Source organism: Canis lupus, chromosome 16, assembly GCF_048164855.1.
Source record: "Canis lupus baileyi chromosome 16, mCanLup2.hap1, whole genome shotgun sequence".
Taxonomy (NCBI): Eukaryota; Metazoa; Chordata; class Mammalia; order Carnivora; family Canidae; genus Canis; species Canis lupus.
Genome location: NC_132853.1, coordinates 27,380,007 through 27,407,478, shown reverse-complemented (window position 1 = coordinate 27,407,478; position 27,472 = coordinate 27,380,007). Strand labels below are relative to the sequence as shown.

The following is a 27,472-nucleotide window of genomic DNA, read 5'->3' as shown; positions in this document are numbered from 1 at the left end:
CCTCTCCCCTTCTAGGAGCGCACGGGGATCATTCCAGTCACGTCTTTTTTTGGGGGGAGGGGGGAATGCATAGAACACTGCCTGCACGAGCCACAGCTCCTTGACGCGCGGAAAGGTAAGAACAAGGAACAAGGAATTCCAAAGGCCCGGCTACCTCAGCATCTCCCGCCATTTCCCTCACGAGTTTCCCGGATGTAACCCCTTCCCCCGCGGCGGTTAAAAGAGACCGAGCAACGGTGACTCCCTTTGATACAGGAGGAAAGAACTTGAATATGGTCCAGCTTCTGCAGCCCACGGTTTCCGGCGACGCAAAATTGCCTCCCACCTTGGAGGCCATCGGGAGAAATAAACTACCCAGTAGATCTCCTTCACTTTCCACTCACCATCAGTTCCAGCTTATCGACCTCCGCCTCCATGTTGAATAGTTGACATTCCTCAGACCGCGGCGGTGCTTAAGCCGCAAACCGTACTAGCACTGAGGGTCCCTATTGGACAGCTGTCACTCAACGTCTCGCACTCATTGGTTCCTCTGCTTCACTGGCGCCCGCCCATTGGCGACTGGGTAACGCCCCTCCACATGAAACACCTTCTCCAGTTGGGCAGAGACACAAAACGCTGCAGGAGGATTGGCTGCTGTATACTTTTTCTTTTCCATTGGCTGCACCCTCATCTCCACTTTCAATTTCATAGTTAGGGCTCCGCAGAGAAGAGCTTCCGATTGGTACAACCGGAAGAAGAGCCAACCAATGACACAGAAGCTTCCACAGGCAGCATAGGGGACGTGACACACCTTCTTAGGTCTCCTACTTCCCCTCCCCTTCGCTCCCGCCTTCCACTTATTCATACAAGAAGCGCCTCAGCTTTCATTGGCCAGTGCCCGGTGACCTCTTAGCCAATCACAAACCAGGCTGTGCCCCTACTCTACCCAGAGAGCGAATCGTGGAGAGACGTCTGCTACCATTGGTCCCTCCGTGATAAGGTTTTAATTTTGAATCTTTCTTTACGGCGAAGGAGAGGCCACTACCCGGACTCCATCTAATCCCGGGCTCTTAGACTTGTAAGTGCAGGGAGATCTCCCTTTGTTATCTGGACTCGCATCTTCAGTAGCTCGGCCTGTTGCTGCTTGTGTTCTTAACATTTAACGGAGGTGGGGGCTTTGGCTGGACTCGGCAAGATAGAATTGGGAAGAGGAGGCTTGAGGTTGGGTAAGAAGTGCTCGGCCTGCCTCCACCCTAACCATACTTGTATTTAATTAACACTCTGCAAAATATGTTCTGGAGTGAAGCATCTAACTTCTTTTGCACATTCCTTTTTATCTTTGCTATTCGGCGTTGTCCGGGGACCAGCAGCATCTGCATCACTTGGGCACTTATTAACGATGCAAATTATCGGGCTCCACCCAGACCCACTGAATCATAATATAAATTTTAACAAGAGCCCCCACCCCCATAATTCTTATGCACGCTAAAGTTTGCGAATATACGTTTCTTGACATGCAATATTATTATATTCCTTGATATGCTTTTAATATCGGCTGACGTTTTACAAGAGTGTCAAATAGTGTGCCCTGTTTACTTATGCCTAATACTGTGCTGGACTACGTTTTAGGGAGCTGCAATCTATTTAGAGAATAAGACAGGAACTAAAAAAGCAATGTTGCACAGCGTAGAACAAAAGCAAATATAATCAATTTCCAGAAATAGTCTATGAATGTTCAAGAGTAATGAATTGAACTAGTAATGGAAATTGATTAATTGACTGGAAGCTGTTTATGGGAAAGTGTAAGAAACCTACATAAAAATGTGTTTTACAAGAGGGTAATGAAATGCAATTGTCATTTTCATTGCTGTCACGGTTTTGAAAATATTCCCTGACCAAAAGCACTTTTATCACAGAGAGGAGTTTTAATAGAAGCAGCAGTGCCAACTCCTGCAGAAGACTGTAATTATTATTACTCTATTATTTATTGCATTTTCCTAGAGGACATAGTTTTGGAGCCATCCTTTAACCATGTGAAGGTGCAGTATGATTTGAAGAACTAAAAACCTCCCTCACTAAGAGATTTTTCCAAAATGTACTTGTAGTAAAGCATATTCCTTAGGAGACCACTTGCTAGCTAACACTTAGCAAGAATGATTTTTTCATTAATTTATTGAAAGAAATTTATTTAGTGCCTGCTACACTCTTGGCCCCAAGGAAACAAAGATGAATAAAATTTATCCTAATCTTGAAAAGCCCCCAGTCCAGCTGGGTGACAAACATGCAAAAAAAATTGCAATGCAATGCAATAAATGTTATAATTAGAGTATGTATAAAGTGCTATAGAGGCCTAATCTTGAAAAGCCCCCAGTCCAGCTGGGTGACAAACATGCAAAAAATTGCAATGCAATGCAATAAATGTTATAATTAGAGTATGTATAAAGTGCTATAGAGGCACAAAAGGAATGACATTTTCAACCAGTATAAATTCCATAAGAACAGAGACTATGTTGGCCTTGTTTAGAATTGTATTCCAAAACCTATCACCTCTACCTATCATGGTGGATGATCAGCCCTCAACAAATACCTGTGAGAAAAAGTAACAGCATCTTGGAGCTATATAAGTTGACCTGAACGAGGATACCCCAAGCAGAGGGAAAGGCTGATAGATAACTATACAAGAGAATGTTTTTGGTGGGGGCGCCTGGGTGGCTTAGCCAGGTAGGTGTCTGCCTTTGGCTGGGGTATATCAAGCTCCACATTGGGCTCCCTGCTCAGCAGGGAGCTGGCTTCTCCCTCTCTGCTTGTGCTCTCTCTGTCAAAGAAATAAATAAAATCTGAAAGACAGAAAGAGAAAGAAATAATTAATTTGGTGTTTGGTATATCTCAAGTATAAACCGCAATCGCTAGAAAGGATGAAACTGCAAAGAGCCATCAGACTAAATTGTGACAATCTATGAAATGTATGGTAAGGAATTTAGTTTATCCAGGGCATAAAAAGGAATCTTCAAATATTATTAAGCAAGGGAATATCAGGATCTTTTTCTTTTTTTTAACTAACAGCTGTGTAGAAAATGACTGGCAAGGAGAAAGACTGAAGGCAAGAGGATCATTAGAGGAATATTCAGAAAAACACAAACTAAGGAACATTTTCCAAAACAACTGGTCTGGAGTTTTCAAAAATATAAATAGGAAGGAAGGCAGATACTTACATGAAGAGACTAGGGAACTGTTGTGAATTAAAGGAGAACAAAAAGACACAACAGTTAAATGCTGTGTGGAAAGGGAAAGGGAGTAGCTGTAAAAGATATTATTGAGATTATTGAGGTAATTATGGACTGCTTATTAGACAATATCAAGGTTAAATTTCCTGACTGTGATTGTGGCTTTGTAGGAGAATGTCCATGTCCATATCCATCTTAGGAAACTTAAGTATCTAGACGTGAAGTATGATGTCTGCAACTAACTCTGCTCAGACAAAAACTAAAAACTATTATCATGTATGTGTATATATGTATGTTATATATATAAATGCATGTATATCTATCATATTTTTTTATTCTGAAGAATTTCAAACTTTGTGAAAATTTACAAAAATAGTGTAACTGATACTCCTATTATTTACCTAGATTCATCAATTGCTGTCTTTCTATTCAGGGGTGTGTATGCGTGTGTAATATATAATATATGTATAATATATAAAATTATATAAAATATTAGTTTATATATTACATATACTTATACAGATAACATATAGTGTATAATACATATACACTCCTCCCTGGGAGGAGCCTGATGCGGGACTCAATCCTAGGACTCTGCGATCACAACCTGAGCCAAAGGCAGATGCTCAATCACTGAGCCACCAGGCCCCCTATTTGTTTTTTCTTGAAGTATAGTTGGCACACAATGCTACATTTGTTTCAGATGCTGATATATGAGTGTTAATTATACTAATATAAATTTTCTCAAAGTTTGAAATTTTTAAAAATTGGGACGCCTGGGTGGTTCAGGGTCTGATCCCCAGATTGAGTTCCCACATCAGGCTCTCTGCAGGGAGCCTGCTTCTCCCTCTGCCTATGTCTCTGCCTCTCTCTTTCTCTGTCTCTCATGAATAAATAAATAAATCTTTAAAAAAAAAACAAAAAACAATGGGATAAATAGACTATAGCAAAACTAAAAAGGGGGAAAGATGGCAAAGGCAACTGAATTTAGGAGAGAAAGGGGAGGGATGGTGAGAAGAGATAGGGTGAATTAATCAGATAAATATTTCTAATTCATGTATATGAATATATATATATATAAGTGGAATATATATAATATATATTTTATATTCTATAATGGAGTATCCTAATTTCCTCACCTACCTTTTTTTGGGTGTGGTAGTACAGATCGTTTTTAATTGGCTTTAAATTCCTTTCAAAACAAGGCAGGTACAAAGGAAGGAAAAGTACTTTTCAATTAAAAAAAAAGGAAAAATGCTTTGAGTAATCATGAAAGAAAAGGGGCACCTACGTGGCTCAGTTGGTTGAGCATTGACTCTTGTATTTGATTCAGGTTCTGATCTCATGGCTTATGGGATGGAGCCCCGCATCTGGCTCAGTGCTCAGCTGGAGTCTGCTTGGATATTCTCTCCTTCTGCCCTGACCCCTCTCGTGCCTTCTCTCTCTCTCTCTTTTTCAAATAAATTAATTAATCTTTAAATTAAAAAAAGAAAACATGAAAAAAAGAGCTTCTATCTAGTGCTAATAGTAGGAATCCCACCTAGCCCAGCAAAAAGAATGTGTATGTCTCATTACTCTTACGGAAAGGGGACAAGGATATGTGTTTTAACCTTGAGGAAGACTGCTATATATCCTTTCAGAGAATCATCCTCTGTGTAATATTTAATGATTTTAATAAAACAGTGATAATAGGGCAGCCCGGGTGGCTCAGCGGTTTAGCACTGCCTTCAGCCTGATGCTGGAGACCCAGGACCAAGTCCCGCGTCAGGCTCCCTGCATGGAGCCTGCTTCTCCCTCTGCCTGTGTTTCTGCCTCTCTCTCTCTCTGTGTCTCTCATGAATAAATAAATAAAATCTTAAAATAAAACCCAACAGTGATAATAAAACAGACTTTAGCTTGTTGAGTGGAACACTAATCTAAGAATTATCTCAGGTTGCACCTTTTTACCCTTATAGATTTGACATGTTCTATCAATTCTCTGCCTGTGCCAATTACTGTATTTAATTAGAAGTTTAGTAGAGTAACAATGACCCAGAGTCAAGGACACACACACACATTTACACACGGAGAGAAGAGAAATGAAAAAATATGATTTAGTTCTTTTTTTTCATTGAAAAATAATCTCCAAAATGACATACATCAACTTGTGTGTAGGACTCTTTAGAAATTCGAATGCATGGGCATGTCCAGGAAAGGGATAGAAAGAGAAGGCCCAGTTTCAGAATGACAGTATTCTGTTTTTCTAGCTAATAATATATACCAGAGTTTATATATATATATATATAAAGAAAAATATATATATAAATATATATATATAAAGAAAAAAATATATATATATATAATTGGTGGCCTGTGTTCTGGGACTGAGCTGAGGAAAGGGATTGAGAAGTCTTACTTTTCAGTTCAGGATCATCCCCTATCTTCCGAATGATGATACAAATATGACCCTGCTATTGCTATGCCTGATGGCCTACAATTCAGCACCTCTATGGTTTGACTTATCCATCTTTACTGGAGAAGACATGATTGCCAGGAGCTGCCTGGCTAAGGACTGGAAGACAGACTCAAGAGGCCTATCTAATCCTTATAACGATTTAATTAGGGGCAGCCCGGGTGGCTCAGCGGTTTAGCACCGCCTTCAGTCCAGGGCGATGCTGGAGACCTGAGATTGAGTCCCGCCTCGGGCTCCCTGCATGGAGCCTGCTTCTCCCTCTGCCTGTGTCTCTGCCTCTGTGTGTGTGTGTGTCTCATGAATAAATAAATAAAATCTTAAAATAAGATTTAATTAATCCTATTTTTACCCCACCCCAAACTTTGAAAGGTACTAAGTGCTTTCAAGTCCAGAATCTTAAGATTCTAAAAATTGTCTTGCTTCCAGTTGATTGCCTATAGGCAGTCAAACCTCTGCTTTCTTCTTCTCTGCCAAGTCATTTACTACTCATCCACGTTCCATTTTCCATAACTTATTCTAAATTCATCATCTCCTATGTCTACTCCCGTTCTTTGTTTTATGGGTTTATGATTTTTTTATTCCTTTACTGACCTACCTTTCTTTCCTTCTTTCTGCCTTCCCTTCTTCCTTCCTTTCTTCTTTCTTCCTTTTTTTCCTTCCTTCCTTCCTTTACTTCTTTCTCTCTTTCTTTCTTTCTTCCTTCCTTCTTTTGTAGGCTCCATGTTCAGCAAGGAGTCCAGTGCAGGGCTTGAATTGAACCTGGGGTTAAGAGTTAGATACTTAACCAACTGAGCCACACAGGCACCCCCACCTTTTTAAATTTAATTGAAGTGGAGCTGACACACAAAGTTACCTTAGCTTCAGGTATACTACATAGTGATTCAACAACTCTATACATTATGCTATATTCACCACTCCTTGGGACACCTGGCTGGCTCAGTCAGTAGAGTGTATGACACTTGATCTTGGGGTTATAAATTCAGGCCCAACTTGGGTGTAGAGATTACTTTAAAAAAAGTAAAAACTGGGGATCCCTGGGTGGCGCAGCGGTTTAGCGCCTGCCTTTGGCCCAGGGCGCGATCCTGGAGACCCGGTATCGAATCCCACATCAGGCTCCCGGTGCATGGAGCCTGCTTCTCCCTCTGCCTTTGTTTCTGGCTCTCTCTGTCTCTCAGTCTTTCATGAATAAATAAATAAATAAAATCTTAAAAAAAAAAAAAGTAAAAACTGGGCAGCCCGGGTGGCTCGGCGGTTTAGCGCCGCCTTCGGCCCGGGATCCTGGAGACCCGGAATCGAGTCCCAAGTCGGGCTCCCTGCATGGAGCCTGCTTCTCCCTCTGCATGTGTCTCTGCCTCTCTCTCTCTGTGTGTCTCTCATGAATAAATAAATAAAATCTTAACAAAAAAAAAAGTAAAACTGTTTTAAAAATAAAGAAAAATATACTCACCACTCCTTGACTGTCTTTTTTTTTTTTTAAGATTTTTATTTTTTTAAATTGGAGTTCAATTTGCCAACATATAACATAACACCCAGTGCTCATCCCACCAAGTGCCCCCCTCAGTGCCTATCACACTGTTGACTGTCTTTTTTTGTGATGTTCCAGAAGGGATTGGACTAATATGTGCTAATAAATGTTTAGTAGATATATATGCATAATTTTATTATAAATTAACTGCTATCTAGTAATGATACATTTATTATAAACAATAATAAAATATATACTGTTTTTTTTTTAAGACTTTATTCATGAGAGACACGGGGTGGTGGGGGGGGTGCGATGGGGGGGCGGCAGAGACACAGGGAGAGGGAGAAGCAGGTTCCATGCAGGGAGCCTGACGGGGACTCGATCCTGGGACTCCAGGATCACGCCTTGGGCCAAAGGCAGGAGCTAAACCACTGAACCACCCAGGGATCCCCTATACTGTTCTTTTTTATTAAGTAAGTTCTATACCCAACGTGGGATTTGAACTCACAATCCTGAGATCAAGCATCACATGCTCTACCGACTGAGCCAGCCAGGCACTCCTATAATGTTCTTTCTTATAAATTTCATAAACAGTTGATTCTTAAAGAGTACTATTGTTGATTTTTACAGACTTCTCATATCTGTAGCCAAGCTACGGTTCCATTTTTTTTTTTTTCTAAGATTCTATTTATTTATTTTAAAGAAAGAGAGCAAGTAAGGGGAGGAGCAGAGAAAAAGGGAGAGAATCTCAAGCAAACTCAGAGCTGGGCATGGAACCCACTTGGGGCTTGATCTCAGAACCCAGAGATAATGACCTAAGCTGAAACCAAGAATTGGACGCTTAATCGACTGAACCACCCAGATGCCCTGCTATGGTTCCAATTTATAAATAAGTATAGTTCTAATAGGAATGTCAGTTGATCTTTTCATTTACTCTATGGAATAAGATAAAGTGAAAAATTCCAATAAAGATTTTTATTGGAACTTCAGTTATGTAAGAATAAGCAACTTCTTTGGTGAATAAAACAATTGTTTTCAAATACTGGAATAGTGGGACACCTGGGTGGCTCAGTGATTGAGCGTCTGCCTTCAGCTCAGAAGCTGGGATGGAATCCCACATCGGACTCCCTGTGAGGAGACTGCTCCCTCTACCTATGTCTCTGCCCCTCTCTCTCTGTGTCTCTCATGAGTAAATAAATAAATCTTAAAAAAAAAATACTGGAATAGTTCTCAATTTTTTTATGCTTTCACAATGTAACAACTACAAACAAGATACTTTTTTAAAAGATTTTATTTATTTGTTTGAGAGAGATCCTGTGCACAAGCAAGGGGGAGGGGCAGAGGGAGAGGGAGAAGCATACTCCCTCCTTAGCAGGGAGCAGGTCTTGGGGATTGATCCCAGTACCCTAGGATCAAGACCTGAGCCGAAGGCTGATGCTTAACTGACTGGGCCACCCAAAATATGCTTTTTAATCTGCATCATTAACATTTTTTTTATCAGTCACTCAACAATCAACAATGTAATGAATCAAGCTCTGATTTGTAGTGTGTTGTAATATCCAAGGTGTAAATACTCCCATCATAGACAATTTCAAGTTTTTAATGTGAAGTCACTGAATGTGGAATTGGAAAAAAATGAGCATTTTATAGCATTTTCACTATATAGATACAATAAGATAACCTCAAGAGCATAGATAATAGTAAAATAATTAGGAAGTGATGAGTTTTGTATCATATTTATTACCATTTTAAATATAAATTATCTAATTATAAGTTTACATAATTTAATGGTGGATGTGTTTAACAACTTAACTCACAGACTTCCTGAAAATGTAACAGTTGGTGCCAACCCCAATACACCATTGGAGTAGAGACAAAGGTATAGCCAAACTACCAAGTGCCAACCCCAATACACCATTGGAGTAGAGACAAAAGTATAGCCAATCTACCAAGTTTAAACTGGAATGTCCAGCTCTTTTCTAAAATCTATTTTTATAACTGAAGGGTTGGTGAATATAAAGAAAAAAGCAGGAGGCCAGTTCTCTGTGTCAGTTTGATGTCTAACAAAAGATATCAAAAGGGAAAGAGGGAACAGAAGTGGGGAGGGCTGCAGAGGGGCAGATGGAAGACAAGGAAAAGGAGGTTACCATGGAAGTCTCAAATTCTAGGGATTTCAGCCAGTGAACTCTGGACCCTGGATAGAGGTTCTTAATGATATTTCTCCAGAGAAAGTCATTGGCATGGATGTGGTGAGGTTTAATCATGTTTTAGGCAATGACAGGATTGCTGTCTTCCTCTGAGGTTTTCCTAAACATCTTCATTCAGAGTTTTTTTTTAAAGAAATGTCTTTTTTTTTTTTTTAAGATTTTATTTATTTATTCATGAGAGACACAGAGAGAGGCGGAGACACAAGCAGAGAGAGAAGCAGACTCCATGCAGGGAGCCTGATGTGTAGGACTAGATCCCCAGGACTCCAGGATCTCACCCTGGGTGGAAGGGAGGCGCTCAACCACTGAGCCACCCAGGCTTCCCAAGAGTATTATTGTTTTGTGTTAAGTTTGTTTAAAAAAAAAAAAAAAAAAAAATCAATCCTTTAGACATCCTTTGTATTTAATAATCCCTGCTTAGCCTTCTTTCATTATTTCATCAGGAAAGACAAGTGATATAATAAAAGTGAAGTCTGCTCCAAGTCTCTAAGAACAATTAAGAAAAACATTGTTAGTTTGAGACTTGGCATCAGTTCAATAAGATGCTATCAAGAACCTCTCCTTCTAGAAGGGCTGTTAATATATGCACTGTCACCCATTGCCATTAGGGGTGCCCTCTGCAAGACCAAAAGTCTTGGAACCACAGGCACTTCTGAATTTTTACAACCACAGTGAGTAAAAGGAGGTTCTTCAGCCAGTACCATCTGAGAGCTGAGCAAGCATAGAGCTGCATACCAAGTATTGAAAGGTTACTGGGTGAACAAAAATGGAATGAGTGTGAATTTTAAAGGCCAATTGTTCCTATTCAAATCAAAGTTTGAAGTGAAGGAGGCCCAGCCCTTGAGACCATTTTTAGTTCTGCTACTTGAATAACATCTTTGTTGCTCAGGTAGCAACAGCTGAGACCAGCAAAGCCCTTCTGTATATCAAACTAGCTCTGACTTAATTTTCTTCAGAAAAAGATCTACACTAAACTCTAAATACACTAGACAGGGTTTTTAAAAGCTTTAAAACTAATGTTTTGAAACATCCATGTCTTAGATTTGGGGTAACTGTTATTACCTTGTATATCACCTATTTAATTAACTGTTGCACCACAGAGTGTTAGAAAGAACTGGTCTTTGAAGACTTATTTATTTACTGAATTACATTGGGCAAACCATACTCTTTCTATGTCCCAGTTTATGCTTATGTAAAAATGGAAATAAAAATCCTCTTCTTCAGGGATAAAATCTTGCAAGGTGGTGAGGATTCACTGAGAAAATGTATTTGAAATTGCCTAAAAGCAAATGGACATTTAGTGGTTAAATTTGTTTCTTCCACTACCGACTCCACCTATCACAGTGGGTGCCCAGTAAATGTTACTGAAAAAAAAATTCTTTTTTTTTTTAATTTCTTTTAATAACTAACCATAACCCAACTATAGCCATTTTTTCTGTTAGAAAAAAGGGAAATACACTTGACTTAATGAAGAAAAGCAAGACAAAAAGCAAAACAAAATTAGAGATAATGTAATGCCAAAGCAAGTCTCTCTAAAGATACTTTAAATCTGGGTTTAGGGGGAATCACTGGGTGGCGCAGCAGTTTGGCGCCTGCCTTTGGCCCAGGGCGCAATTATGGAGTCCTGGGATCGAGTCCCACGTCAGGCTCCCGGCATGGAGCCTGCTTCTCCCTCTGCCTGCGTCTCTGCCTCTCTCTCTTTCTCTATGTCTGTCATGAATAAATAAATAAATCTTTAAAAAAATAATAAAAATAAAAATAAAAAATAAATCTGGGTTTAGGGATCCCTGGGTGGCGCAGCGGGTTAGCGCCTGCCTTTGGCCCAGGGCGCGATCCTGGAGACCCCGGATCGAATCCCACGTCGGGCTCCCGGTGCATGGAGCCTGCTTCTCCCTCTGCCTCTCTCTTTCTCACTCTGTGTGTGACTATCATTAAATAAATAAATAAATAAATAAAAATCTGGGTTTAAATTTTTCTTTACTTAAGGGTACTTCTGGGATGCTGGCAGCAACCTATTTCCTAACCAAAGCAGTAGGTATAAGGGTGTGCTCACTTTGTGATGATTCATTGAACTGTATAGTTAAGATTTTTGCATTTTCTATATGTACATATTATTCTAAAATAAAAATGTAAAAAAAAGTTTTTTCTACAGAAATCATGCCCAAGTTCAAGCAACGGAGAAGAAAGCTAAAAGCCAAAGCAAAAAGATTATTCAAAAAAAAAGAAGCCTCTAACTCTCAGCCCAAGCTAATTATACCTCCTCCTCCACCACCCTCACCAGAAAGGTAAGGTGAAAGTGTGGAAAGACAAAATATTGAAAATCTGATCCATTAAGGATAGGGTTACCAGATTTCGCAAATAAAAATACAGAATGCCCAATTAAATTTAAATTTCAGATTTAAAAAATGAACATTTTTTTAATTGTAACATTTATAATATACTAAAAATTATTCATCCTTCATCAGAAATTAAATTTTGACTGGGCATTCTAAATTTTATGTAGTGACCATAGTTCAAGAGTTTAAATGAAGTAAAAATCACAAGAAATTGTACTGGAGATGCACAGTAATTATTTTCTCCTTCCCTAGTCAATTTAATTGTATAAATCTGGGAACTAAGTGATGAAAGAAGGGCATAGGATTGGAATTTCAGTTTTAGTTTTGGTAAGTTTGGTCAGTTATTCTCTGGGATGCAGGTTTAAACAAGTTACTGAAAGAGACTCTAAGTTATAGGAACCCTAGGATACTGGTTCACGATGACATACTTTATACTTTTTGTAATTATAGCTCTCTTTACAGAAAAAAAATTTAAAATAAACAGGGCCTCAAAAAGCATTAACCATGATATTATCCTTAATGCTTCTCTGTCTTGAATATTGGAAATGGCCCCTGACTGGTCTTCCTTCTTCTGCTTTTGCCAACCTCTGCAGTGTATTTCAGTGCAATAGTCAGAGTGAGCCAGCTAAAAATCATGTCATATTGCCCCTCTGTTTAAAACTTTCCAATGTCTTTTCTAGGGTACCTGACTGGCTCAGCTGGAAGAGTGTGTGACTCTTGATCTCAGGGTCGTGAGTTTGAACTCCATGTTGGGTGAAGAGATTATATAAAAATAAATAAAAACTCTCCATGGCATCCTCTCTCAGAGTCAAAATTAAAATCCTTTGTACAACCCCACAGTCTGACTTGACATTATCTCATAATCCTCTATCCTTCAGTTTCTCCACCCTAATCATCCTGGCCCCCTTGCTATTCCCTAGACACTTCAGACAAGCTGCTATCTCAGGGCCTTTGCACTTACTATTACTGTTGCCTGAAATGCTCTTCTCCCAGATATTTGTATTGCTGGCTTCTTCACTTTTTATCTTTTTTTTTTTTAAGTAGGTTCCACACCCAACCAGGGGCTTGAATTCATGACTGTTGATCAAGAGTCACATGTTCTACTGACTGAGCCAGCCAGGCATCCCTGTATTGCTAGCTTCTTTACTTTGTTTCGGTTTCTTTTCTCAAAAGTTGCCTTCTCAGTGAGACTTCCCTAGCTACTCTACCTAAAATTTCACCTCCACCCAACATTTCTTTCCTGCTGTATCCTTTTCCTCATAGTATTTATTCACTATCTAACAATCCATATATGTTACTTATTTGCTTACTTTTACCTTTCTCCCAAGACATGTAAGTTCAATGAGGGCAGGGTTTTTCTGTATTTTGTTCATTACTGAATCCCTGATGCCTCTTTATATTCCAATTTACTTACTCTAAAAAAAATAAACTGTTGCATAAGTACATCACGGAACTCTAGAATTTAATGAAGAATTTGGCATTATGTAGTCTCTGCTCCTGAGTCATACTATAAAACTAGCTTGTTTTTTTTTTTTTTTTTTAAGATTTATTTATTTGAGAGAGAGACAGAGCGAGGAGAGGGGCAGAGGGAGAAAAAGAATCCAAAGCAGACTGCTGCCGAGCATGGAGCCTGACTCAGTACTCATTCTCATGACCCTGAGATCATGAGTTGATGCTCAACCAACTGAGCAACCCAGGCACCCCACAACTAGCTTGTTTTTAAATACAGGCTATTATTCCAACTCAGGAGTTTTTTATTTGTTTGGTTTTGTTTTTCCTACAGAGTGATTATTCTTTCAGCAGATACAGCCCTTAGCAGAAGCTTGCTTAGATCATCCTGGAATTTCAGATTTCCCAATATCAAAGATACAGTAAAACTTTGGACAAATAGAGTGTGGTCTATATACAAGTGGTGCCAGAACTGTATGGCCCAGGTATGTGTTTTACATACTGGTATGTGTTTGACATACTTGTTTTCAGCAATATGGTTTATCTACATACTTGGTATGTATGTTCACGTGTGTGTGCTCAGGTCAGCAGAACACTCAGGCTAAGCTCAGGTAAGAAGAAATTATGGAGTTATGTATGCCTTTGCTTCTGTAAAACATACATCAAATCACTTTCTTCTCTCTTTTTTCCTTGTCCTTATTGTGTTGCTTATAGAATTAAGGCTTGTTTATTTTTGAATTTCAGAGTTTAGAAGTATTGAAAGATACCATCTTTCCATCCCATTTCTGCCACCGAGAACTTCACAATCTAAGACAACAGTTTTGCATTTTGGAAAGTGAATTACACAAGCTCCAAGAAACAATGAAGGTTAGTATTGTTAAATAAAAAAAGAAATCCAGAATTAGGGAAGGAGAGGTACAGGCCAAGTGCTAGTCTGGGGCCTGTTTGCCCTCAGATCTGTTCCTTTGGCTTCAAGGCTCTGCTCTGTACTGTACTGGGGCTAACCCATGAAGGCTGTATGTCCCAAGCTCCATATCACCTGGTTCTGGTTGTACTTGGTTAATGGGAGTTGCTGATGAGAGACTGTCAGGGGTGTGGAGGGAGTGTATTTTTCCTCTTTGTTCTCTCCATTGAGCAATTTCTCCAGGATGGTTGTTGTCTCCCTCACTCCAGCTCCCTCCAAGTAAATCTACCATTTTTCTTGATTCTCTGAGTTAACCCACCTCTAGAGATCTGGTTTACTGCTCTTCCCTTTTCCTTCCAGCCTCAAGGTATTCATGGCTTTCTGCAGTTGCTAATCTCTGGGCTCCTTCAATGTCCCCTGTGTCCTTTTCAGCTCTTTCATCATTAAAGTAACCAACTCCCTACGTTACATTCCACCTCTTTTAAATACTCAAGATGATTTCTATTTTTTTGGCCTGATAGAGGGAGAAAAAAGCTATAAATATCAACTCTTTCTAAACTCCCATAAGCGGGATGCCTGGGTGGCTCAGCAGGTGAGCATCTGCCTTCAGCTCTGGGTGTGATCCCAGGATCTGGCTTCGAGTCCCACATTGGGCTTCTCCCAGGGAGCCTCCTTCTCCCTCTGCCTGTGTCTCTGCCTCTCTCTCTGTGTCTCTCATGAATAAATAAATAAAATCTTTTAATAAATAAATAAATCTCAAAAAATAAACATTGTAGTGAAGCTTTTGGTATTACAACCCTTTTCCCAGAATTTGTACCTCAAGGTGAATTAGATGGGAAGAAAGGCAAATCACCTAATTCGTTAGGTCTGAGTTTCCACATCTAAAAATGAGGATGATACCATCTGTGGTGAGCTGAATCAGTTGCCTCCAAAAGATATCTCCAAGTCCTAATCCCTAGAACCTGTAAATATTATTTAATATTATTATTAAAGTGGGGATCCCTGGGTGGCGCAGCGGTTTGGCGCCTGCCTTTGGCCCAGGGCACGATCCTGGAGACCCGGGATTGAATCCCACGTCGGGCTCCCGGTGCATGGAGCCTGCTTCTCCCTCTGCCTGTGTCTCTGCCTCTCTCTCTGTGTGTGTGACCATCATAAATAAATAAAAAATTTTTAAAAATATGTTATTATTAAAGTAATCTCTACACCCAAAATGGGGCTTAAACTTACTACCCCAAGATCAAGTATTGTATACTCTACTAACTGAGCCAGCCAGGCCCCCCTTAAGTTAAGGATTTTAAGATGAGGAGATAATACTCTATTATCTGGGTGAACCCTAAATCCAATGACAAATGTCCTTATAAAAGAGATACAGAGGGATGCCTGGGTGGCTCAGCAGTTGAGCTCCTGCCTTTAGCCAGGGCGTGATCCTGAAATCCTGGGATTGAGTCCCACATTGGGCTCCCTGCATGGAGCCTGCTTCTCTCTCTGCCTATGTCTCTGCCTCTCTCTGTGTGTCTCTCATGAATAATAAAAAATAAAATAAATAAAATAAAATAAATAAAATAAAATAAATAAAATAAAATAAAATAAAATAAAAATAGGGCAGCCTCGGTGGCACAGCGGTTTAGCGCCACCTGTAGCCTGGGGTGTGATCCTGGAGACCGGGGATCAAGTCCCAAGTCAGGCTTCCTGTATGGAGCCTGCTTCTCCCTCTGCCTGTGTCTCTGCCTCTCTCTCTGTGTCTCTATGAATAAATAAAATCTTAAAAAAAAAAAATGTCAGATCTATGAGAAAAAAACAATGCAGAAAAAAATAAAATACATAAATAAAATAAAATAAAATAAAATAAAATAAAATAAAATAAAATAAAAAAATAAAAGAGATACAGAGCAGAGCGCCTGGATGACTCAGTGGTTAAGCATCTGCCTTAGGCTTGGGTAACAATCCCAGGGTCCTGGGATCGAGTCCCCCATTGGGCTCCCTGCTCAGTCTGCTTCTCCCTCTGCCCCTCCCCCCTGCTTATGCATACATTCTCTCTCTCATAAATAATCTTTAAAAAAAAAAGAGAGAGAGAAAAAGAGAGATACAGAGCAGAACATGAACAGAGGAAAAGAGGAGCAGTGGAACTACAGGCAGAGACTGGAGTGACGGAGCCTCAAACCTAGGAATGCCCTAGCTATCAAAAAGGAAAAGGCAAGGGTTAGAGCATTGGAAGGTAACTGTCAACGTGATTTTAGACTTCTAGCCTCCAGCACTGTGAAAAAATGAATTTCAATTGTTTTAAACCATCAAATTTGTGATAATTCGAGACTGCAGCCATAGGAAACGAATACACTACCTTACTTCATAGGGTTATTTTTCATTTCCTAGGGCTGCCATCATGAAGTAGCATGGACTGGATGGTTTATATAACAGAAATTTATTTCCCACAGTTCTAGAGACTAGAAGACTAAGATCAAGGTGTTGGCAGAATTAGTTTCTTCTTAGGCCTATCTCCTTTGGCTTGTCTTCTCACTGTGTTCTCAAACGGTCTTTTCTCTGTGCATACACATCCCTGATGTTCCTCCTGTAGGTTCAAATTCCTTCTTTTTATAGGAATTGTGGGGGAGGGTTTGAGGGGGGACACAATTAAACCCATAACATTTCTTATTCCTTTTTATCAGTACTTGAATATACTACTACATTCTTGGCTGCATTAAGTTTTTTTCCTCTGTCAGGAACTTTCTTTCCCTATACCTTATCTCCCTTTCTCTCTTGAGATCTGATCAGTTGCAATTCATCTTTGAGATTATGGCTAAGTATCACTCCCCAGGGCATCTGGACAGCTCAGGCAGTTAAGAGTCTGGCTTCAGCTTAGGTCATGATCTCCAGATTCTGGGAACAAGCCCCACATCGGGCTCCCTGCTCAGCAAGGAATCTGCTTCTCTCTCTCTTTCTCCTGCTGCCCTCCCCACCACTCATTTTCTCTCTCTCTCTCAAATAAACAAATAAAATCTTTAATAAATAAATAAATATCACCCTCCAGTTTTCTCACTATTCATGCTCACAGCACACTTTATCATTTTCACTGAAGCATTTTTTTGTTTTGTTCTGCATGTGTGTGTATGTGTGTGTGTTTAATGTCTGTCTGCCTTCCTTACCAGACTGATGTAATAGACAAGGTTCACATTGTACCTATAGTGCTGGCATATTGCACACACAAAACAAATATATGAATGAATGAACTAACTTGTGATAAATGAGAAAATATTATAAAATGCATTGTATACTGAGAAAGCATTCAATACATGGTAGCTATTATCTTGATGACTCTGAGCCACAAGAACCAAATTAATCTGTTATTCATTTGCTAAATGTAATGTTTTCTTACAGGCTGTCTTAGAAAATTCTTCCTGCCCAAGCTGTGGTCAAATGTGTCACATAAGTGGTAAACTTACAAATGTGCCTGCCTGTGTTCTGACCACCCCGGGAGAATCTCAAGCTGTACTTCCTCCCTCGCTGCCACAGTCAGCCACCCATCTTCCTCCTCTTCCACCTCCGCCTCCACCCCCTCCACCTCCTCCTCTGCCTCCACCTCCACTACCTAGGGCACCTTTGCTGCTCAGAAAATTCGATCACACTAAAGCACTTCAGGTAGGAAAAAAATCTAGTAATGATGTGTTTTGGTCAGTGTATAATGGCATAGTAAAGTAAGGTGGCCTTTTAAGACTAGGCTAAGGGCTTTGAGAGGAAAGCTGCATTTTTTTCTGATTCCATATCTTAATTATGTCAATTTTTATGTTTTTAAAACTCAAGCTTTTAGGAACTCACAAAAACTGGATTTAGAAATAAAAGTGATTTTTTTTGTTTTGTTTTTTTTTTTTTTTTTTTTTTTTTTTATGGGCAGCCCTGTGGCGCAGCGGTTTAGCGCCGCCTGCAGCCCAGGGCGTGAACCTGGAGACCGTGGATCGAGTCCCACGTCAGGCTCTCTGCATGGAGCCTGCTTCTACCTCTGCCTGTGTCTCTGCCTCTCTCTCTGTGTCTCTATGAATAAATAAAATCTTTTTAAAAATACTTTAAAAAAAGAAATAAAAGTGATTTTTTAAAAGGATAAATGAATGAAAGCCAGTAGATTGGAATATTCTTAATGGCTTCCCAGTATATCTTTTACCAAAAGAAAAGCCTCCCTGGGAAACCAAATTAAGAACAGAAGATGGCTTAGTGAGTAAAGTCAAAATAAAAAGAGTTGGGATGCCTGGGTGGCTTAGCAGTTGAGCTCCTGCCTTTGACCCAGGATGTGATCCTGGAGTCCCAGGATCAGAGTCCCACATTGGGCTCCCTGCAGGGAGCCTGCTTCTCTCTCTGCCTATGTCTCTGCCTCTCTCTCTCTGTCAATCATGAATAAATAAATAAAATCTTTAAAAAAAAAAAAAAAGAAAAAAAGAGTTGGTGGATACTAAAGTATAATGTCATTAAGCTAGAGGACCACTCTCTATTAATTCCTTATCTACCAAGGAGATCAGAATGTTTGTGAATCACTAAGGTAAGCATGACTCTCTTTAAAAATCTGCTGAATTTTCACTCCAGATACATTTGGTTTAAAATGACTGAATTAATTCCAGAATCTATTATGTTTGCCATAATGCATACTTCTCTGGCTATACATTCTTGTTGTACGGGAACTGAGGCAATTTTTAGGTTAATTGAAGCAAAAGTTCACCTTGATTTGAGGAACTCCTTCAACTTTTGTCTTATTATAATGACTCCTTAGGAAAATGCATAGTTGCAGGGAACTAGCCTATCTCACATTTACTTTCAAAGCCTTACATTTTGATGAATACTTTGCAATAGCATTAGCATCCATGGGTACTGAAAACAGAATCATTCTTGGTTAAATGAAAAGGATTTGACAGGTTCCCAGGGTAAATAAGAGTTAGTTTTTAAGTGAGTCTTTAAAAACTATATCTGGATTTGCATTTGACTAGATATCCTGGTTACAATTTGAATTCTAACCTCTCCATGTATTTTAAGGCTGGATCATTAAAAAAAGATGGACCCATGCAGATAACAGTTGAAGATCTACTCACTGTGAAATTAAAGAAGACACAGTGTTTTGACGAAAAGAAGAAGGTAAGATGTTACCGACCCTACACATGGTCTTTCAGCTTTTAACCTGGTCGTCCCTTCCTGGAAAACAAGCATGAGTCTTATGTACAGAAGCCATACTGAAGTATTTGATGTTTTATTTGTGTAGTTTTAGATCTCCTCAACAAAATATGTAGATCCCAAAATTATTTAATTAGGCAATTGTATCCACCAACCATTAGTCTAAAGAGGTAGAGACATACTTTGAAGCTCTGGAATAAAACTTGAGTAGTGGATATATCTTATACTTTAAAATACTCATTGTTTCAGCATGTTTACATTTTGAGTGATATTTTTAAGTGTGTCTTTTGATACTTTCTCATTTTGTGATTAAAGTTTGCGCCATCACCAAAAGCACGGAATCCACTAGTTACTGTCTCTGACCTCCAGCGCGTCACCCTGAAGCCCAACTCCAAAATGCTATCAACTCGAGTTACAAATGTCTTAATGTAAGGGACTGCACCGTATTATGCTCTACTGTTACTTAAAAGAATTTTTTTTTTGCTTATCTCTAACTTTGAAAGTTATATATGCTCATTGTAGAAAACTGGAAATCCACAGAAAAATTTAAAGAAAACAGGGGCACGTGGGTGGCACAGTCAGTTAAGCATCTGACTTGGCTCAGGTCATGATCTTGGGGTCCTGGGATTGAGCCCCATGTCTGGCTCCTCACTCAGCAGGGAGTCTGCTTGTCCCTCTGTCCCTCCTCTCGGTGTTTCTCGTGAATAAATAAAATAAAATATTAAAAAAAATTTTTTTTTTAAAACCTAACATATCTTGGAATTGATGAAATTTGTGTGTGTATAGCATGTGTGTGCATGTATACATGTTTGTGTACCTGTATATGATCATATTGTACACATACATAGTTAAGGCTTTTCCAATTTAATGTGTCAAGACCTTTCCCCATCTTATCAAAAATCAGTGTAAAGCATCATTTTGACTTCTTCAGTATATACAGTTCATTACACGTAAACTTCATAAACTCCTGTTTTGAGACATTTAGGTTGTTTATGATCTTTTATTTCTAACTCTTCAGTGCACACCCTTGTCCATCATCTATGTGCATACTGAGTTTTTGTGCATAAGATGAATTCTTATATGGATAATTACTGAGTCAAGAAGTATTACTTATTAGGATGATTATATCACCTTATGCTCCTATCCGGATCTACTGCTTTTTTTTTTAATTTTAAGTACGCTCCACACAAAAGTGGGGCTTGAACTCATGATCCTGAGATCAAGAGTCATATCTCTACTGACTGAGCCAGCCAGGCACCCCTCTGCTGCTATTTTTTAATGTAACAAATAGAACTAATTTCAAGGGCATTGCCTTTAGAAATGACTACTTTGCTTGGGGAAAAATGATAAAATCTGGCAAGTTCTAACTTTTATATCTTTATTTCATCAGTACCCCTGGTAAAAGCCAGATAGATCTGCGGAAACTACTTAGAAAAGTTGATGTAGAGAGGTAATACACTTTATCTCTATGCTTTCTAAATCCATTTGAAAAGTTGGCATAAAACACAGCTTCTGATATTGCCAATACCTTTGTAGGAGCCCAGGTGGAACCCCCCTCACCAATAAAGAAAATATGGAAACAGGAACTGGGCTGACTCCAGTAATGACCCGGGCCTTGAGAAGAAAGTTTCAGGTAAGCTTGGGAGGGGGAGGGGAGAGGTAGGTTCTTTTTCTTCAAAATCATTTATTTAGATGATTTTTTTTTTTAAGATTTTATTTATTTATTTATTTATTTATTTACTTACTTACTTATTTTAGAGAGAGTGTACAAGCAGGGACAGAAGGAGGTTGAGGGACAGAAGGAAAGGGAGAGGGAGAAGCAGACTCCCTGCTCAGCAGGGAGTCTAACCCAGGGCTTGATCCCAGGACCTGGAGATCATGATCTGAGCTGAAGGCAGATGCTTAACTGCCTAAGCCACCCTCTTATAATAAATGGTACCTTATGCTTTATAAAACACTTTCATATTTAGGCTTTATAAAATTCTGTGACATAGCTAGCATTATCATCTCTAACTATGAATGTCTAGTTTTATTAATTCCTTTAGTAAGTATTTATTAAGCATTTCCTAAATGCCAGGCACTGTGCTGGAGTACCAGGGATATGGTGGTAAGCAAAAACAGACCTAGCTTTATTGTCATAGAGCTTTCAGCCTAGTGGGAAAAATAGACATTAGTCAAATAATCACATATTGGTATTCTACACTGAGGTAAGTACTATAAAGGAAAGGGACAGAGTCTGTGGGAACCCACAGAGGAACTTCATCTAGCCTGGGTGATTTAGGAAGGATTCCCTTAGGAAGTAATGAAGTGAGACTTGAAGAATGAATAGGCATTAACTGGGAAGCATACCTGTGGGATAAGGGGGTGGACCCACCATGGCTGTCAGGGCAGAAAGAGCTCCAGGCAAAAAAAAAAAAAAAGAGCATATGCAAGGGTCTTGTGATGTAGGGATCAGATCATGCACACTTGATAGGAAAAGGTCCTGGCAGCTTTCTTCTTTGTCACCTGCATGTAGGATCCATACACCAAAATCTTGTTTATCAGTGGGGCCTGATGTGATTTCTTCCAAACTCTGTCATCATCTCCCTATTCACCTCTATTACTGAATCTGTGGGGAGTAGCGATCCTTCTGCCACTCCTACTAGAGTGCTGGGACGCAAGGCTCCTGGACTCTTCTCCATCTCCCTCTGGCAGTAGAGACACACCAGAGACTTCACTGCTGACACTTTGCCACCCCAACACGGTCCTCCATTTGTTTGCTCATTAAGAATCAGTACCTTTTACAGACAGCTTGGTATCCCTCTTGCCAATCAACTTGGTCCTCCTGGACATTATACCACCTTCTTTGGAAGTATGGCCACATTCCTCTTTCCTCCTTTTGGAACATCCAGTAGGAGTCTACCCCTAGATCACATTCTTTGGTCATATCACAAATTATGAAGGTCAAGGACAGAAGGCCGAGGCCTCACTAAAGGACTAAGCCCCTTCCTTTCTTTGCTCAGCTCTGGGATTCTTTTTTGTTCCTGTCCTACCCCATAATTACTGTAATGAGTTGAGTAACATGGAAATAAATGAAAATATGATCAATAATAAGCAGACATATTGAGCTACAACATCAAAAATCACAGAAAAGATCTCTGTCATATGAGGTATTTGCCAAAATCCACTTAGTAGGAGGAAGTTTTTTATTTTTATTTATTTATTTTTTTAAGATTTTATTTATTTATTCATGAGAGACACACAGAGAAAAAGAGAGGCAGAGACACAGGCAGAGGGAGAAGCAGGCTCCATGCAAGGAGCCCGATGTGGGACTCGATCCAGGGTCTCCAGGATCACACCCTGAGCTGTAGGTGGCGCAAAACCGCTGCGCCACCTGGGCTGCCTGAGGAAGTTTTTTAAAAACTGTTGTTAGGATAGCCTGGGTGGCTCAGCAGTTTTGCACGCCTTCAGCTCAGGTTGTGATCCTGGAGTCCCCCGGGATTGGGATCGAATCCCACATCAGGCTCCCTGCGGGGAGCCTGCTTCTCCCTCTGCCTATGTCTCTGCCAGTTTCTCTGTGTCTTTCATGAATTAATAAACAAAAATTTAAAAAAAAAAAAAAAACTGTCGTTAGACATAGAATGACCCTTCCTACTTAGCCCTTAGGTTTCCTTTTTCCTTTAAGTCTGAAACAATTGTATTAGTTAGGTTTTGCATTTGGTAACAAAATTTGGTTTTGCATTAGGTAATAAAAATCTGACCACCATGGCTTAACCAAGTAGGGGCTTACTTTTCTTACCTGCATATTCCCTTGGGAAGTAGGTAGGCCATAACTGGTATAGCAGCTTCATCAAGTCCTCAGTGTTCTTTCATCCTTAATGTGTGGCTTTTATCTTCCTGGTAAAGAATGCCTACACCTCCTAAAGCCTGGTGTCCACATTCTAGGCAAGATAAGGAAAAAGGCAAAGTGCAAAAGGATATCATAGCTAAGCTACCCCTCATCTCTTAAAACAGGTACTATCTAGGAACTTCTGATTATATCAGAGAAACTGGGAAAGTGGTTTTTAGTGGTCTGGCTGCATTACTGCCCTACACAAAATATGGATTCTGTTAGTGAGGAAGGAGATCTGTGTTGGCCATAGGAACATAATTCATATTATAACTGGGACCCTTTTTTTTTTTCATAGATGGCTCACCCTAGAAGCCCAACTCAAACTCTGCCACTTTCTACAAGTAGCTTTGATGAACAAAACTGATGCCAAGCTTGCCTGACTCCATGTGATGATCCATAAAATATACAGATAAAACCACCCCAACCCTTTTTTAATATAGTAGGGTATGTATAAATAATTATGCTAATATATATAATTTCATTTGAAGAATTAAAGTATTGCAACCCCCCATACATACTGTGATATAAAGTGGGTATTGGGTATTTTTTAGTTGGCATGATCAATAAGAAAACAGATGGGAAAATGCAATCCCCAGAGTGATGTTTATCCTGGAATTACCCAATTTAGGTTCGAAAGCTTGTTCAAATTTAACTAGATAACAAATTTGTATTCAATAGGTACACTTAAGATATTAAGAAAATAACCTGATTTCCTTAAAAGTAAAATAAAATAAAATAACCTGATTTCCATTCTTGCATATTCTCAGGTAATTAAAAAGAAAAGTATTTCAGCCTGTCAAGCTAATACATTCACTAAGTACTGTAGACTTGGGATGCCTGGGTGACTTAGCGGTTGAGCATCTGCCTTTGGCTCAGGGCGTGATCCCCGGTGCGGGGATCAAGTCCCTCAGTGGGCTCCTCATAGATAGCCTGCTTCTCCCTCTGCCTATGTCTCTGCCTCTCTATGTCTATCATGAATAAATAAATGAAATCTTACAAAAAAAAAAAAGTACTGTAGATTTGATCAGTAAAAATGGTCCTCTAGATTTGATTTGTTTACTGTAAACAGTTAAAAGATAAGACCCTCCCCCATCCCAACCCAATTATTTTCCAGATGGATTTGAAGTAAAATATCCAATTTAACCATAAAAATTAGAATGTATCATGTCTAGCAGCTAGAAATGATATCCAGGTAGTCATATCTGGCTCTCTGAAGTCTGATATATTTTTTTCTTTGATATTTGCTGTCCACATTTGTGCAGCTAACTATGAATTTTATGAGAATCTCAACATGAAGCTTGAATTCCCACAGTGGTCTGCCAGGTATTCAGATAATTCTGAAGTCCATAGCAAATCCTCTATGAGACCTAATTCCTATCCTCAACAGCCTGTAGCTTCAATCACTGTAATAATGCATACCTCACTGAATTTTTGTTCTTTGTTCTTTCCTGCCAGTCCAGACTTGCCAGATTTAGCAATTATAAACATATGACGATCAAATTTGAATTTCAGATAAAAAACAAATAACTTTTAAATATAAATATGTCCTATTAAACAACAGATAAAAAAAAAAACAGATAGGGTTTTTTTAGTATAAGTATGTCCCAAATATTGCATGGGAGTTATATATTTATACTAAAAAATTATTTATCTAAAATTCAAATTTAACAGGACATCCTATATTTTGGCTGGTTACCCTATCAGTCAGTCCTCTACAAAGTTGCCAAGTATTTATGGGAACTCCCAGCTTGTCAGACATGTCTACTTAGTGGTAGACACAATTATAGCTTCAGTCAGGATCTCCATTACTAATGTGTTAAGTATCATAGAGGAAGGGGAACTCTGATTAGGGTGAGTTCCTGTAACTGGAGGTGCAGTATTAGCTTTGATTCCCTGCAGTTCCAAGAATAAGGATCACAGATGCACATAGATAGGAAATAAGGTGTTTCAGATTGTCACTGAACTTCCTAGCCTGATAGGAAGCAGCTACACAGATGACATCCTTGAAATAGCATCATTTTAGCATAAGCTAAAAAAGATATTTTAGTAATTTCCCAGAAGTGCCTATATCTCCACAGATACATATTGCTTTGAGATGCCAAATAGAGTGTTGTGGAAAGTGAGCAGACTGGAAAGCAGACCTGGGGACCATGTTTTGTTTTATGAGACCCACATTTATATTTATAGACACATTTATGCATGCAAATTATAGGTAATAAAGTTAAGAAACATACCTGCTTCTAGTTAAAAAAAAAAAAAAAAAACACCTTCCTAGCTACATTTATATTATATAAGGATAAAGAAGAAAAAAAAAAAAGAATAAAGGGAATGATCACTGAAAATAAAACATTTTAGTATTTGTAACAATGTTTTATGGGACATTTATAATGCTTATTATATTAATAAATCACCATGTATTGTCTCAATTTAAATGATTTGATGATTTGATCATTGAAAAGTTCATTAAAAAATGCTCTAGAAATCCTATATATAAACATTTATAAAGCTGCTATTGCCATTGTACCAGTATTAAAATGTTTTTTATCTTGTGTCTTTTACTAATTTTTATGACAGGTTTTATACTGTACCCATTTGAGAATCCTGTAAATGTTATGGCTTCATTTAACTGTTGTTAATTATAAACTTCCAATGTTTATTTTCAGACTGAATAACAACCAGGCAATATAAACACCAAAGTACATCTGGTTATGTTTTTAAATAAAGCAATAAAAAACCTTTGATTTTTCCTCATTTAATTTTTTTCTAGAAACGTAACACAGAAAAGTACATAATACATAAATTAATAAATCATAAAGCAAATGCTTATGTAACCACCAAGAAAGAAAGAGACATTATAAATGTCTTTAGAAGCCCTATCTCCCTAACTATCTAACACGAGTAACTACTGATTTGCTTGTTATAGTAAATATTTCCTTGCTTTTATTCTCTAAGTATACATCCCTAAATGCTATGGCTTATTTTGCTTGCTTTTGACCTATATAAATAGAATCATATATTATATACCTTACTTCTGCCTTCTTTCAATCAACATTTATTTTTAAGATTTAACCATGTTATTGTGTAGCGCCACAGATCACTTACTTTTTATTGGATGAATATAGTTACCATTCATTCCATTGTTAATGGAACTTAGGGTTGTTTATAGTTTTTGGCTTTTATAAATCATGCATGCCATTATGAACACTCTAGATACTATTTTCTAGAAACTGTCAAACTGGTTTTCCAAGTAGTTATACCAATCCGTAGTCCCTTCAACAAAGTATGAGAGTTCTTGTTGCTCCTGTTTTCTTCAAGAGAGTCTTTTCTATTTGATTTTTCAACATTTTATTTGGGAAATCTGTACAATGTTTATCGTTAATATACACTTTTTTGCCTGGATTTATAAATCAAAGAATTGTTAAGATGATTTTATATCGGCAAAGTCACATACTAAACATAGCAAATTGGGGCACCTGGGTGGTTCAGGGGTTGAGCATCTGCCTTCAGCTCAGGGCGTGATCCTGGTGTCCAGGATCGAGTCCTGCATTGGGCTTCCCACAGGGAGCCTACTTCTCCTTTTGCCTATGTCTCTGCCTCTCTCTGTGTCTCTCATGAATAAATAAAAAAATCTTTTTAAAAAATTAAAAATAAAAATAAACATATCAAATAGTATACATGGTGAGGATCACAATATAATTTATATTGATAAACATGTAGAATTTCTCATTTTATTTTTTTTAATATTTAATTTATTTATTCATGAGAGACACAGGCTGAGAGAGGCAGAGACATGGGCAGAGGGAGAAGCAGGCTCCTTGCAGGGAGCCCAATACGGGACTGGATTTCGGATTCTGGGATTACGACCTGAGCTGAAGGCAGGCGCTCAACTGCTGAGCCACCTAGGCATCCCAAGAATTCCTCATTTAAGTTGGATTTTCAAAAAAAAACTAGGATCTGAACACATAAAGCAGAGAAGGGAACAAGTAAAAAGCAAATAGACAAAATTTTTTAAAATATGTTTAAAAACCTATTGCAACTCCTTTCTGAATTCTTGTTAGTAACTAAGAGTTGGTTGAGAAGCCAAATATAGCTTAATTTATTAAAAATATCACCACCATGACTTAGGGCTCCATCCTTCCTTTGAGAATTATATGAAATGACTCTTTCCCCCCTACATTTTTATTGAGACATAATTAACATATAACATTGTATTGGTTTAAGGCAAACATAATGATTTGATAAATGTATATGCTGAAAAACTATTTCTACAATAAATTTAGTTAATATCCATTATCGTGTATAGTTATAATTTTTTGTGATGAGAACTTTTTTTTAAGTAAACTCTACCCCAAATGTGGTGCTCAAATTCACCATCCTTTTTTTTTTTTTTTTAAGATTTTATTTATTCATGAGAGACAGAGAGAGAGGCAGAGACATAGG

General features: G+C 38.6%; 2 protein-coding genes and 1 long non-coding RNA gene across 5 annotated transcripts in view; 1 reads left to right on the top strand and 2 right to left on the bottom strand.

Annotated features, from left to right (window-relative positions):
* SKA2 (spindle and kinetochore associated complex subunit 2) overlaps positions 1-539 on the bottom strand; it is a 35,726-nt gene extending 35,187 nt beyond the window's left edge. Inside the window, exon 1 of one of the 2 annotated variants that reach the window (XM_072779778.1) lies at positions 384-539. In XM_072779778.1, the coding sequence (XP_072635879.1) occupies positions 384-416 (33 nt within the window). In that variant the 5' untranslated portion in view covers positions 417-539. The remainder of the gene's footprint in view (positions 1-383) is intronic. The other variant, XM_072779779.1, reaches the window with a different exon arrangement.
* PRR11 (proline rich 11) lies at positions 265-25,771 on the top strand. 2 transcript variants are annotated; one of them, XM_072779773.1, is made up of 10 exons: positions 265-1,057; positions 11,468-11,612; positions 13,447-13,597; positions 13,857-13,979; positions 17,389-17,649; positions 19,027-19,125; positions 19,477-19,589; positions 20,552-20,611; positions 20,698-20,794; positions 23,328-25,771. In XM_072779773.1, exons 2-10 carry the CDS (start codon positions 11,485-11,487, stop codon positions 23,394-23,396), a joined length of 1,101 nt encoding a protein of 366 aa, XP_072635874.1. In that variant the 5' UTR covers positions 265-1,057; positions 11,468-11,484; the 3' UTR covers positions 23,397-25,771. The 2 variants fall into 2 exon arrangements, with proteins under 2 accessions (XP_072635874.1, XP_072635875.1); XM_072779774.1 differs by having other exon boundaries at positions 266-1,057; positions 11,480-11,612.
* LOC140606417 (uncharacterized) overlaps positions 1,347-27,472 on the bottom strand; it is a 29,846-nt gene continuing 3,720 nt past the window's right edge. Inside the window, exons 2-4 of the long non-coding RNA XR_012008731.1 lie at positions 22,940-23,081; positions 6,251-6,414; positions 1,347-2,816 (exon numbers count right to left, since the gene is read on the bottom strand). This is a non-coding gene — a long non-coding RNA (uncharacterized lncRNA). The remainder of the gene's footprint in view (positions 2,817-6,250; positions 6,415-22,939; positions 23,082-27,472) is intronic.